At 43.6% G+C, this 14,976-nt stretch overlaps 1 protein-coding gene across 1 annotated transcript in view; it reads left to right on the forward strand.

The window, feature by feature from the left end:
• RCHY1 (ring finger and CHY zinc finger domain containing 1) overlaps positions 1–14,976 on the forward strand; it is a 51,400-nt gene that overhangs the window by 14,635 nt on the left and 21,789 nt on the right. The window contains exons 3-4 of the mRNA XM_040327714.1: positions 6,215–6,330; positions 9,485–9,563. Coding sequence (XP_040183648.1) covers positions 6,215–6,330; positions 9,485–9,563 — 195 coding nt within the window. The remainder of the gene's footprint in view (positions 1–6,214; positions 6,331–9,484; positions 9,564–14,976) is intronic.

Consider the following 14,976-nt stretch of genomic DNA (forward strand, 5'->3'; position numbering starts at 1 on the left):
ATCACTTTTATTCCTATTACAAGGAATGTAAACATCCCTTGTAATAGGAATATAGCATGACAGGTCCTCTTTACAGTGAGATATGGGGTCAATAAGACCCCACATCTCACCTCTAGGCTGGGAAGCCTGAAATAAAATAAAAACGATCCTGGCTTTGATCGTAGCGGTGAGTCGGAAGAAGCACCGGAGGGCGAAGGGAGGGGGAATGTCCCCTTTCGCCTCCCGTAAGAACGATCAAGAGGTGGAACAGCCGCCATGATCGCTCTTATGGTGTAGAGAATTGCCGGCTGAAAAAGATAATATATGAATGATGCCTGTAGCTGCACGCATCATTCAGATATCCCTGCACAAAGTCAAGGACGTCATATGACGGCCGGCGGGAAGTGGTTAAGTGTTTTTTTTTTTTTTTGCAGAGTATTGCGCGGGGATGGCTGGATTTGTGACTGCAATAGTCACAGATCCAGCCCACAGCGCTGCTGACACCCGCTCTCTCCTCTCACACTGTACCAATCGGTACAGAGAGAGGAGCGAGGAACCGGCGTCATCAAATGACGCCGGTTTGTTTACATGTGATCGCTCCGTCATTGGACGGAGCAATCACGTGGTAAACGGTCGCTATCAGCGGCGATTTAGCATGATGCGCCGAGTCCTCTGGACCTGACGGTCACGAACACTCCCGTGTGCACGCCCCAGGGGGCGCGCGGGAGCACGATTCTGGGAGGACGTCCTCCCAGAGTTAACGAACCGCCCTGTAGACGTATTTTGTCTATGGGCGGGTCGTTAAGTGGTTAACAAAAACAAATCTTTTGGCATGCCAACACTAGACACATGGGGGGGTCATTTACAAAAGGCAAATCCACTTTGCACTACAAGTGCAAAGTGCACTTGGAAGTGCAGTCGCTGTAGATCCAAGGGGGACATGCAAGGAAAATAAACAGCATTTTAGCGTGCACATGATTGGATGATAATCAGCAGAGCTTCCCCTCATTTCAGATTTACAGCGACTGCACTTCCAAGTGCAATTTCAAGTGCACTTTGCACTTGTAGTTTTGCACTTGTAGTGCAAAGTGGATCTGCCTTTGTTAATAACCCCCATGGTTAATATATTTAAACTGTGCATTTAGGCGTTTGCCTGGATTTCCCCTTTTACAATTGCAGAATGGGTGCTTTCATGGAATTCTTTAACAGCCTTCTATTTTCCTACTTTATTTCTTCCCCTAATTTCTTGCTGATGAACTTTATTGGACATGATAAACAAACCCGAGTCATAATCTCTATACTCCCATCAAATGCTTTTTGTGATAGTACAAGGCACATATCCTGAATTTAAAAAGAGGGTGTGAGGTGGCGCTTGCTAAAATTAATCTGATGATAAACTAACAAAAAATGTTCCTGTGCAAATAAATTATTTGCACAGGAACATTTTTTTTGTTTATGATCAGATTAATTTTAGCAAGCGCCACCTCACCCTTCTCTATAAATTACTTTTAGTGTGTGAACACCCCCTAGTGGTGGCTGCTGCTTCTGTGAGCTTATCATTACACCCCTGTGTGGTTTGCGCATTAGTAACCCCATTTTTTACATATCCTCAATTGAGATGGGGGGGAAAAATGCATCAAAAACAAACCAGAAGTCATCAAATGTGTGTGTGTGTAAACACGCATGTAGAAATGCATCCTGAGTGCAGAAATTGTGACGATAATCGGCCCTAATGGAGCTCTCCAACCATGTGTGACAACTATGTTCATGTAAACATGCTTCACCCCAATAGCAGAGTATGACTTCATTATATACCGTGGTAAAAGTGTGTGTGACCTCACCCAGAGTAATAAAACGCCTGAATAGAACAAATCAATCACCAGGGCTAGTGTCTCGGTAAGTGTAATGAAAGCCAAAGGTCTCGAGTAAGGAATGATGAAATCCCCTCTTGGGCTTTAATTTTCCATTTGTGTCCCATTGGAGAGCCAGCAAGGGAGTGACTGCCATTGGGTAAAGTAACAGCCACAGGGAAATAATTCTGCTGCTGATAGTGTTCCTTGTGGCAGATTTGCCAATGTGATATGAGCCTTAGTCCCCATGCACACGGGACGCCGGTGTAAACTCTGCTAAACACACGTTTTTAAAGGCTAAAACCGGCGTTTTAAAAATGCCCATTTTACTGTGTTTGCGTTTATAAGCGTTTAGTTAAGAAACATCATAAGACCCTCCCTAAGCTCAAAAAACAGTATTATTTAACTATTTCAGCCATTTTGTGAGACCAGAGTGAGTAGCAGCTGAGAGAGCAGCAGTGTACTTGTATTTAGCGTGTCACTTGCCACATCACCTGCCACAAGCTGCGGATTGTCAACTTGCCACATCACCTGCCACAAGTTGTGGATTGTTCACTTGCCACATCACCTGGCACATCACTTGCCACAAGTTATGGATTGTCCACTTGCCACGTCACCAGGCAATGTCACCTGCCACGTCACCTGGCCAGGTCACCTGCCACAAGTTGTGGATTGTCCACTTGCCACGTCACCTGCCACAAGTTGTGGATTGTCCACAATGCAATGCAAGCAATTACAGTTTATTTTTTTAATGTTTTTTTCATCATTTGCTATAATTTTTGAGATTTCTAATGTAAAAAAATTGGTCACCTTTAAAAACGTCTATAAACAAAATCGCGGCAAAACGCTGGAACCGTGTTTTGCGTCTGAACCCATTTTTTTGCTTCTGGAAAAACGGGGTTAAACTCAACTGCCTAAAAACCGCAATAAACGGGACTGTGTGCATGGACACATAGGATAACATTGAATGTGTTCAGGGGCAGTTGAAAAAGCTGTCCAACTGCCTCTGAACACGCGTTTACCAGCGTCTCGTGTGCATGGTGCCTTAGACTTAGACACAGACTTTATCTTGTATAAGAGCAGTGTGAACAGCAAGCTTCCACAAAGCATTTGCAGAGCTTTCAGCAGGCATTGTTAGAGTGGAAGTCCATGCAAAAACTAGAATCCCCGCGTCTATAGCCACCAACATTCTAACACCTATGTAGTCCTGAAAAGAAAAAAAATCGGTGTACATTTTCTACAGGCGATCCGACCTGATCTCCAGTGATGGAAGCTCTGATTCCACGCTGAGCTGTCCGCCGCGGCTTCGCTGTGTGGGCGGGTGCAGATGTCCGTCAACGGAAGCCCCATAGTAACTATATGGGTGACGTCACTTCCCATTCATTTTACAGCCATTGTCGGTCGTGTCCTCTGCAGAGCTTCCGCCGCTGGAGATCGGGTCTGATCGCTTGCAGAAAAGGTATGTATACCAATTTTATTTTTACAGGGCTAGATAGGTTAGTGTTACAATGTTGATGGCTATAGATGCAGGGATTTTAGTTTTTTGCATGGACTTCCACCTTTAAAAGTACCATTCAGCTCCCAGTTTGTAAATGTTGAACACAGATCCTGATTGGAGTGCTGATTGCCATTTTAAGCACTTCTTGTTTGAAGCTTGTTGAAAGCCTGCTAGCAGCTTGCTTAAAGTGACAATCAACACTCTCATTAGGATCTGTGTTCAGCATTTACAAACTGGAGCTGAATGGCACTTTAAAAGTTTCAACAGAGCTTGTTGAAAGCTCTGCAAATGCTTTGTAAAAACTTGCTATTCACACTTCTTATACAAGCTGAAGTCCGTGTGAAACAGGCCTTACAGCTTCTGGTCCCACAGCTGCTAGAAATAATGCTTGGTGGACCCTGCTGTTGTATGGAAAGATGTTTTGTTATTTTATAGAGACTGTTTCTTTCCTATGCAAGTCCTCCCCTGATTTTCCTTTCTTTCCAAAAATAGAAGTGGGTGACGGCTGTGAACAGTCAGGCCCCGTACACACGTCCGAGGAACTCGACGTGCCAAACACATCGAGTTCCTCGTCGAGTTCAGTGTTGAAGCCGCCGAGGATCTTGGCGGGCTGACTTTCCTCATTGAACAACGAGGAAATAGAGAACATGTTCTCTATTTGGCCCGACGAGTTCCTCGTCGGCTTCCTCGCTGAAAAGTGTACACACGACCGAGTTTCTCGGTAGAATCCAGCTCCGATCGAGTTTCTGGCTGAATTCTGCCGAGAAACTCGGTCGTGTGTACGGGGCCTTAGCCTTAAATAGATACAACAATCTGGGAATGAAGGAGATGGTGGGGCTAAAGAGGACTGATCCTATGAAACGGGACAGCAGAGATTTTGCCTCTGATTTCATGCAATACTGAAAAGAAAATGACTAGTAAATTATCAGTTTGGTAGTGTTATTTTATCAGTACATAGCAAGACTAAATTGGCAAATAGCACTGCTATCATTGGACACTGATCGACTCAGTTTCTGTCTTTCACCTTTAGTCCTCGTAGACCCTTTAAAGTCATTGTAACACACATGTTATACTTGCCTGATTAATGCTGTTGGTTTTGCACAGAGCAGCCCAGACCCTCCTCTTCTTGGGTCCCTCTTCTGTGATCCTGGCCTCTCCCTCCCATTCAGTGTCATCACAGTAAGCAGCTTTCTATGGGGGCACCCAAACTGAGTCTCTCAGCTCACTGTGTTTATTCGGACACAGAGCCCCACCCCCTTTTTTCCCTGATTGGCTAGCTGACTTTGACAGCAGTGGGAGCCAGTGGCACTGCTGCTATGTCTTAGCCCATCAAGAAGGAGAATTAGGAAGGCTGACGCCCTCGTGGACAGAGGGGGACCTCAGGTAAGTTTTGGGAGAGCTGAGGGGGAACTGCTGCATTTTTAACTTAATGAATAGAATGCATTAAGATAAAACCTTCTGACTTTACAACCACTTTAAGGGGAATTCTTCTTCCCAAAGAAGCAGGCTTGCCCCTATTCCCCACAGGCCATAAGATTCAGGTTTTGGCTTTATGACAGTCTGTTGTCAGTCTATCCCTTTTGGGTTCATAGAAGTATATGAAAAATCCAGCATGGAGATGATGATGATAAAATACCAACCTAATCGTCCTCTTCGTTCTTCCCAAGACCTCCTGCTCTCTAGCTCCCTCATCACCTCCTACAATATTTGCCTCCAGGACTTCTCCCGAGCCTCTCCCATCCTCTGGAATACCCCTACCCCAATCTGTCAGACTATCTCCAAATCTATCTACTTTTAGGCGATTCCTGAAAACGTTTCTCTTCTGAGAAGCCTACCCTGCCTCCACCTAACAACTGTTCTTTTATTTTCTTCATCAGCTCATCCCCCATAGTCATTACCCAAGCTATCAGTCTTTTTCTGTGACCGTTCCTGTATCCTGCACAATATGACTTGACCCTCCCTCCTATATTGAAAGCTCTAAGGAGCAGGGCCCTCTGATTCCTCATGTGTTGAATTGTACTTTCTGCCCTACTGTATTATAATTTATTTTAACAAATGCTAATGCACCATCCAAATAGGTTGGCCTCTAGATAAATGCGAAGATACACTTGTAAAGCATAAGTAGTTCATAAAATGTTCATACAAATCCAATAAGAAGAGTGTTGTACTTCAGTAGGCAGCTCCATCTGAGATGGGTATGGATGCCTGGAATTACAAAAACTAACATAAGGGGGCACCAGCTAAGTGCAGCATCAATAGGTTTATTATGATTTAAAAGCCAATTGAAAACTCACAGAAATATAAATTCAAAGAGCTTATTTGCAGCCATACCACATTGGATAGAAGCCATTCACCAGAAGAGCCACTTGTGACAGCAAACAGCGCGTTGTCGGTGACAAAACCAAGTTCAATATTACAGGAAGTGAGGAGAGCCACTGTGGAACACAAGACAGGATGTGATGTCAGACCTAAGGTGGACTGGTTGCAAGGAGGAAGGGGGAGGTTAAGTTTTAGCATCACCAGGATATTCCATAGATTTGCCTAACATCCTAGCATATAACCTTTTAAGGTTTAAGGTTTGCTGTAGGTAGGTATAGGCACTCTATTCCTGCAGCAGTTTTGTATTTTCTTTCATGTCAGAATTGTCTTTAATAATAGTATAAATAATACACAGGCATGGACTCCCAAGTGTTCCTCCTGCTAACAGTGTGTGCCACGCTCCTAGTAAACAAGCTCCATGGTATAGAAAGTATGGCATATGTGTTTTAGAGGTAGCACCCTAAAGTAATGAATTTAGATGGTCCCAGGCTGTCAGTCTTTTTCCTGTTCCTGTATCCTGCACAATATGACAGGCATTGATTTGTTTTCATATTTGTTTTCTCTTCAGGCTCAAAAAAGTTGTGAGCATTGTAACCATGTTTTTGGAGACTATTACTGCGATATATGTCATCTTTTTGACAAAGACAAGAAGCAGTATCACTGTGATGGATGTGGTATTTGCAGGTATGTCTGCCGTTTTTTGTTTTTAAAATTGCAATCGTAAACTATAATGTGAATGTAAAGTAATAGTAAAAACACAAAGTATCAACATTTTCCTTTTCAGAATAATATTTCACTGACAGCCTGTGGGAGGCACTGTTGTAAAGAGAGCTAGCTTACCTTTTATTGGATTGTGCCCAAGGTTTCTGTACAGCATGGAAGGGATTTGTGCAGTCTTGTCCCCAATGTTCCTGTTTTGTGGCATTTGACTTGTCAGAAGAGGCATTTCTGCCCTTGTGCAATTTAATTGGACATGGGGCTATGGGGGAGAGCCAGCATGGTTGAGTGTTGCAATTCCCAATCAGAGCTACTCTGACTGCTGGTGGTCTGGGAGGAGGAGAAGCTGAGGGGCATGGGGGCAGAGCCAGCATGGTTGGATTTTGCCATTCCCCGTCAAGTCCTCTCTGATGGCTGGCAGAAGTAGCCAATTCTGTATGTTTATAATTAAATTATAAATGGGAAGAAATGGCTCCTCCCACCAGTCATCAGAGTGGACCTGATGGAGAACTGTTCACCACGAAAACAGCCAAGGAGGAGCACTATGGCCACTAACATTGTTGCTATGATGCACTCGGCTTTAGGCTACTAAGGCTGACTGACCGAAGGGTTGATCCAGATTATTACTACAGGGAGTGCAGAATTATTAGGCAAATGAGTATTTTGACCACATCATCCTCTTTATGCATGTTGTCTTACTCCAAGCTGTATAGGCTCGAAAGCCTACTACCAATTAAGCATATTAGGTGATGTACATATCTGTAATGAGAAGGTGTGTGGTCTAATGACATCAACACCCTATATCAGGTGTGCATAATTATTAGGCAACTTCCTTTCCTTTGGCAAAATGGGTCAAAAGAAGGACTTGACAGGCTCAGAAAAGTCAAAAATAGTGAGATATCTTGCAGAGGGATGCAGCACTCTAAAAAAAGTAAAGCTTCTGAAGCGTGATCATCGAACAATCAAGAGTTTCATTCAAAATAGTCAACAGGGTCGCAAGAAGCGTGTGGAAAAACCAAGGCGCAAAATAACTGCCCATGAACTGAGAAAAGTCAAGCGTGCAGCTGCCAAGATGCCACTTGCCACCAGTTTGGCCATATTTCAGAGCTGCAACATCACTGGAGTGCCCAAAAGCACAAGGTGTGCAATACTCAGAGACATGGCCAAGGTAAGAAAGGCTGAAAGACGACCACCACTGAACAAGACACACAAGCTGAAACGTCAAGACTGGGCCAAGAAATATCTCGACTGATTTTTCTAAGGTTTTATGGACTGATGAAATGAGAGTGAGTCTTGATGGGCCAGATGGATGGGCCCGTGGCTGGATTGGTAAAGGGCAGAGAGCTCCAGTCCGACTCAGACGCCAGCAAGGTGGTGGCGGAGTACTGGTTTGGGCTGGTATCATCAAAGATGAGCTTGTGGGGCCTTTTCGGGTTGAGGATGGAGTCAAGCTCAACTCCCAGTCCTACTGCCAGTTTCTGGAAGACACCTTCTTCAAGCAGTGGTACAGGAAGAAGTCTGCATCCTTCAAGAAAAACATGATTTTCATGCAGGACAATGCTCCATCACACGCGTCCAAGTACTCCACAGCGTGGCTGGCAAGAAAGGGTATAAAAGAAGAAAAACGAATGACATGGCCTCCTTGTTCACCTGATCTGAACCCCATTGAGAACCTGTGGTCCATCATCAAATGTGAGATTTACAAGGAGGGAAAACAGTACACCTCTCTGAACAGTGTCTGGGAGGCTGCGGTTGCTGCTGCACGAAATGTTGATGGTGAACAGATCAAAACACTGACAGAATCCATGGATGGCAGGCTTTTGAGTGTCCTTGCAAAGAAAGGTGGCTATATTGGTCACTGATTTGTTTTTGTTTTGTTTTTGAATGTCAGAAATGTATAGTGGTGAATGTTGAGATGTTATATTGGTTTCACTGGTAAAAATAAATAATTGAAATGGGTATATATATTTTTTTTGTTAAGTTGCCTAATAATTATGCACAGTAATAGTCACCTGCACACACAGATATCCCCCTAAAATAGCTAAAACTAAAAACAAACTAAAAACTACTTCCAAAAATTTTTCAGATTTGATATTAATGAGTTTTTTGGGTTCATTGAGAACATGGTTGTTGTTCAATAATAAAATTAATCCTCAAAAATACAACTTGCCTAATAATTCTGCACTCCCTGTACTTAGACCTCCTACATGCAGTACTTAACCCCTCAGTGCCCAGGGGTCATTGATTTTTAAACGCTCAAGTCAAATTGGCGCCAACGTTCATTACTTAACATGACAAAAATTATATATATATATATATATATATATATATATATGTAAATTATCATATTTATTGCCTAAGGAATCTCTTGAGCGTCAACATAGCTGACTATTTTTTCCATGGCCTGCTTCCAAGTTTGGCTTCTATGACCTTCTTGTTTGGCCAGGCCAGGATAGATGCTGGAGTTGATTTATCCTGGCACCAAGGTATGCTGAAAATGTATACTGATCTGCACATGTGCGGCAAGTGTGCAGAAGAAACATTACTGACGGACAGAAGAGGAAGCCTTTGTTTCAAAAGAGACAGTCTATTTTGTAACACTATAAAAGCCTACCTGCCAGCAGTGTTTCTTATAAAGACTTTAGTTCTGCTTTAAACATATGGCACTGCAGGTGAACACTGTACCCTGAAGGCAACAATGTTCATCTGCAGGTTAAAAGCTTTCAGTAGAACCTCCAGCCTACATGTGATCACTATTCCCTAGCTGACCTAGCGATCGCATGTTCAGGGACCATGCTAATTGGGGATCTGAGCTGTCAGGGATCGCTGGGATTGAGAGCCATCAGTTGCTGGTAAGTGTTTGGTAGCACTAAAAGCAGAAAATGTTGTTATTAAATCCATCTCCAGCACAGGACAACGTTTATATACAGATAGTGGGGTGGAAAGGGTTAAAGAACCATATATTTTGATTGTTGGCTGTCAGATCAGAAGTGCATACTGCTTAATACAGCAATAAAATACTAGAGGTCTCACCTGCCACTTTGACATGCACTGCACTCACTCTCGCTGTGACTTTTTTTTTTATTCTCAAACAGATTAACTCTCTTTGTTTATCCATTAGGATTGGCCCAAAAGAACAGTTTGAGCATTGTGAAAAATGTAACTTATGTCTGCCATTGAGCTTCAGAGGAAACCACAAGGTAAGAAAGCAAAATCTACCAATAGAGCTTTCTTTTGGTGGTATTTGATCACCTCTGCGGTTCTTATTTTTTGCGCTGTAAACAAAAAAAGACTGACCATTTTGAAAAAATTTAGGGCTGTTACTGTTTCAAATTTCCGTGTTCGATTAATCGATTGACTAATTTCGATTAATTATAACGCCCATACAGATCTAACTACTTTTAGCTGATCTTCTTGCAGGCTGATTCCCAGTGCAGCTACCAACCACTGAAAAAATGGATAGAGGGGTACAAAAAACGCACAAAGGCAGCGCTCGATGAGAATAGCATTAAAACTTTTATAGTCTTCAAGTAGGTAACAAAATAAATATTGCACTGGAGATAAAATCGATGTAGCTACATAAATTGTAAAAATGGTGCTAGTAATACCAAACGGTAGCAAAAGCAGTCATAAAAACATGTAGCTAAGTATGATACTGGTATGAAAATGTGTAGAACGGGGATATGCAATAAGCGGACCTCCAGCTGTTGCAGAACTACGATTCCCATGAAGCATAGCAAGACTAACAGCCACAAGCATGACACCCAGAGGCAGAGGCATGATGGGACTTGTAGTTTTGAAACAGCTGGAGGTCCGCCAATTGCATATCCCTGGTGTAGAACAATACCACTGCTGAATGCAGATGAGGAGGGGTTAACATCAGTCCGTCGGCATGTAGATGTCCCGTGAAGGGAACTATCACAACTCCCAGTGGATGGCTGTAGAATCCCAGGGTGATAGAGGGAAGTATAACAGCCCATGTGTGTGGCAGATGTTAAGGTCCCGCCGGCATGCAGATATGAAGGCACAGCAAAGGAGCCCTTCAGATGGACACGGCAAGCCCCGCTGGTGTCTGTGACGTCACCCGATCTCCGACGGAACTCCCTAAAGGCCCGGAAGCCGACGGAGAGGCGAGTGCCAATCAAAAGAATTTTGATCGATCAAAAAAATTAAAGATTAATCGAGGAATTAAGTTAATTTCCACAGCCCTAAAAAAAAGCAATATTTTTTACTTTTTGCTATTAGTGTTTTCTTAATTTTGACTGCAAAATGGAAATACACTTATTTTATTTTACTAAAGCTGGAGAGTGCAAAATTAGGCTCACTTCTGCATAGAAACCAATCGGCTTCTAACCTCAGCTTGTTCAATTAACCACTTAAGGACCGCCAAACGCCGATATACGTCGGCAGAGCACAGGTACGTCGCCTTTAAGAGCCCAGCCGTGGGTCGCATGCACCGCCCGCGACCCTGTCCAAAGCTCCGTGACAGCGCTCGTGAACCCGATCGCCGCCGGTGTCCTGCGATCAGTCACAGGAGCTGAACGGGGAGAGGTGTGTGTTTGTAAACACACTTTCCCTGTTCTTTTGTGTGGCAGTGTCACTGATCGTCTATTCCCTGATATAGGGAACGACGATCAGTGATGTCACACCTACAGCCACGCCCCCTACAGTAAGAATCACTCCCTTAGGGCACACTTAACCACTTAGCGCCCCCTAGTTGTTAACCCATTCACTGTCATTTTCACAGTAATCAGTGCATTTTTATAGCACTTTTCACTGTGAAAATGACAATGGTCCCAAAAGTGTCCGATGTGTCTGCCATTATGTCGCAGTCACGGAAAAAATCGCTGATTGTCGCCATTACTAATAAAAAAAAAATAAAAAAATCATAAAAATGCCAAAAACTATCCCCTATTTTTGTAAACGCTATAACTTTTGCACAAACCAATCAAACGCTTATTATTATTATTATTATTATTATTATTATTATTTTTTTATTTTTATTTTTTACCAAAAATATGTAGAAGAATACGTATCGGCTTAAACTGAGGAAAAAAAATGTTTATATATATATTTTTTGGGGGTTATTTTATTATAGTAAAAAATATTGAATGTTTTTCGAAATTGTCGCTCTATTTTTGTTTATAGCGCAAAAAATAAAAACCGAGGTGATTAAATACCACCAAAAGAAAGCTCTATTTATGGGAAAAAAAGGACGCCAATTTTGTTTGGGAGCCACGTCGCACGACTGCGCAATTGTCAGTTAAAGTGACGCAGTGCCGAATTGGAAAAACTGGCCAGGTCCTTTTTCCTGCATAATGGTCCGGGTCTTAAGTGGTTAATCTTTGGCAATACTACCTTGAAACTGATTTCTTTGTAGAACTGAGCCTGATTTTACACTCTCCAGCTTTAGTAAATAAACCCCTTAAAGTCAGCTGACCATAATGCAGGGGTGTCCAAACTTTTTTCAAAGAGGGCCAGATTTGATGAAGTGAACATGCTCCAGGGCTGACCATTTTGCCTGACATTCTTTAAACCATTAAAATTCGGTCTAAGTGTGTTCGTCAGAGCACTAATACACTGCCCAACAAGAATTCTCTTGCCTTTGTGGCTGTGTGTGGTGAAGAGATGAGCTCAGGCGTGTTATTTGGCTATATCGTATTTATCGGTGTATAAGATGCACCTTCACTTTAAGAGGGAAGTTTCAGAAAAATAAATACATTTTAAATAAAGAACTGTAAAGCAAAATAAGGGTCAGTGCCCATCTGCAGCCTCACAAGTGCCCATCTGCAGCACCCACCACTGCCAGGAACACAGCACCCACAATTGCCAGGGACACAGCCAGGAACGCAGCACCCACCATTGCCAGGAACACAGCACCCACCATTGCCAGAAACGCAGCACCCACCATTGCCAGGAACACAGCCAGGAATGCAGCACCTAACACGGCCAGGAACATAGCACCCTAAATTGCCAGGAATACTGCCAGGAACGCAGCAACCACCATTGCTAGGAACATAGCCAGGAACGCCGCACCCACCATAGCCAGGAACGCCGCACCCACCATAGCCAGGAACGCCGCACCCACCATAGCCAGGAACGCCGCACCCACCATAGCCAGGAACGCAGCACCCACCATAGCCAGGAACGCAGCACCCACCATAGCCAGGAACGCAGCACCCACCATAGCCAGGAATACAAACTCACCATTGACATCAGTGCAGCCTGATTAATGCCCATCCATCTGCAGCCCTGGAGGGGACAGGGAGGGTCGGGACGAATGCCAAAAGATTACATACAGGAGAAACTCCTGTTTACATGGCGGTCTCTTTAATTAAAAGTCCCGCCTCCTCTGATGGACAGAACAGCCGTCCAATGGCAGCGCAGGAGCCAGGACTTCCTGTTACAGAGCCCGCCCGTAAACAGGAAATACTCCTGTATGCATTGCATGTCACTCATCCTGTCCCTGTCACCTCCAAGGCAGCACTCATTACAGTATATATCTTTTGTAGGCGCCGGGAGATCGTTGGGGCCACAAAAGATATATATACGTCCAAATAACCAGGCGGGCCGTTCAAAACCGGAATGCGGGCCGCGATTGGGCCGATTTTGGACTTGCCTGCCATAATCCCAGCTAGTCTAGTGATAGCTACTGAATATCGATGACCATCATAAAGTATATGTCGGGGCAAATTAAAATAAAAAAAATATACTGTACAACTCCAATACATGCACACTTGTCAGTGTTTTATTCTGCACTTCTAAAATAACACCTGTTGATTTGCAAGAAATCCAGTGTACTCCTAACTTCCTGTTTGGGATGATTGCTGCACCAAAACCCCATCCCTTGCCTTTTGGGCAACATAATGCTACCTATCCCCCACAACTTTATTGTCCCATCCCACACGCATTCATTATTTTCTTGCCTAGCAATAAAATACAGCTGCCTTGACTCCCATGAGCCTGCCAGCAAACTAAGGGCCATTTATATATTCTTTCACGCAGCAAAGCATGTTGCAGCTTGATTAATAAATCATTCCCTCTGCTGCTATAAGAGCTGCATTAGAAAGAAACCTGGCCCTGACTACTTCCTAAATATGCATCTATGTGGATTGAAAATCTGTCGTCCTTTTTATTTATTTTTTCATGTATTTAAGCAATCTAACTTGTCTAATGTTATGGAACAGCACAAACGTTTTATTTAAAAAAAAAAACGCGTTTCGCAAGACCACGCTTTCTTCATCAGGGGTAGATGCGTGTGTAGCACATTAAAGGCTGTATCAGACTACCAAGTGCTAAATACCCAGAGACAACAGAGGTGACACGTCCTGTTTCACTTCATTCAAGTTTACATTATTTAATGAATACTGGGAGATCTTTCACACACATCCATCCTCAGCCATGTCTGCTCCCCGTTTGTGCTCTGTTGGGTTGGTTTTTAGTCTGCCTCCTCAGCTCCTAAGTCGGATGCTCATTACTGCTGTCTCTGGGTATTCAGTATTTGGCAGTCTGATCCAGCCTTTGATGTACTATACACCCATCTACCCATGATGAAGCAGGCATGGTCTTGCGAAATGTGTTTGGGATACTTTTCCTGCCTGTGTACTTTGCAATTTTACATTTTATAAATGTATATAAACCTTGCAAGCTACTCTAGAGCAACCTGAGACTGCAATTAGCGTCGGGTATAAAGTAACCTGAGGTTACATCCTAGTGTCAGGTGTGGTATAACATTTCCTGTAAAACAAAAGTGCAAATTCACAGCTGCTAAGCATTGATCACAATCCCATAATCTGTGAAAACATACCGTATTTATTGGCGTATACCGCGCACTTTTTTGCCCTGAAAATCAGGGCAAAATCGTGGGTGCACGATATACGCCGATACCCGCTTCCCACGCTGTGTTGGAACCACTGCGCCGACATATACCGAGCGCAGTACACTCGGGTATAGTCGGTCAGGCACGGCTCCTCTCGCGGTCACGTCCCGTACGTCCTTTACGCGAGAGGAGCCGAGCCTGCCTGACTATACCCGAGTGTACTGCACTCGGTATATGTCGGCGCAGTGGTTCCAACACAGCGCGGGGATCGAGCGGGGAGGACACCACGATGGACACCAGACATGGACGCGATGGACGACGGGCAAGACACCGACGAGGGGCATCCAAACTAAGTATTTTTTTCCAGGAATTTTCCTTCAAGTTCGGGGGTGCGTGCTATACGCCGGGGCGCGTTTATAGCAAGATAAATACGGTATATAAAAAAAATGCAGCTCTGGGTGATGCCGAACCCTACAAATGCATGGATAACGCAATGAAAATAAATATTGCTAAAAAAAACGTAACTATGAACAACAAAAAAAAAATATATATATATTTTTTTTTCCCAGTTTTCATTAATCCACAGAGACAAAAGTGCAAATTGAGGTATTATACGTATTTCTGTGGAAGGAAAACTCTAGTGATAATCCTGATCAGAAAAGGGTGACTTCACACACGTGGTCCCTTCCGTGTGAATGCGCTCACCTCCAATAGTGTGACCGCACACTTAAGTTTGGGCCACATAAGCAGTTGAACCATTCCTGGGCTCTAAGGCCCCTTTCACATTGAGGAGT

Source organism: Rana temporaria, chromosome 1 (genome assembly GCF_905171775.1).
Source record: "Rana temporaria chromosome 1, aRanTem1.1, whole genome shotgun sequence".
NCBI classification, from domain to species: Eukaryota; Metazoa; Chordata; class Amphibia; order Anura; family Ranidae; genus Rana; species Rana temporaria.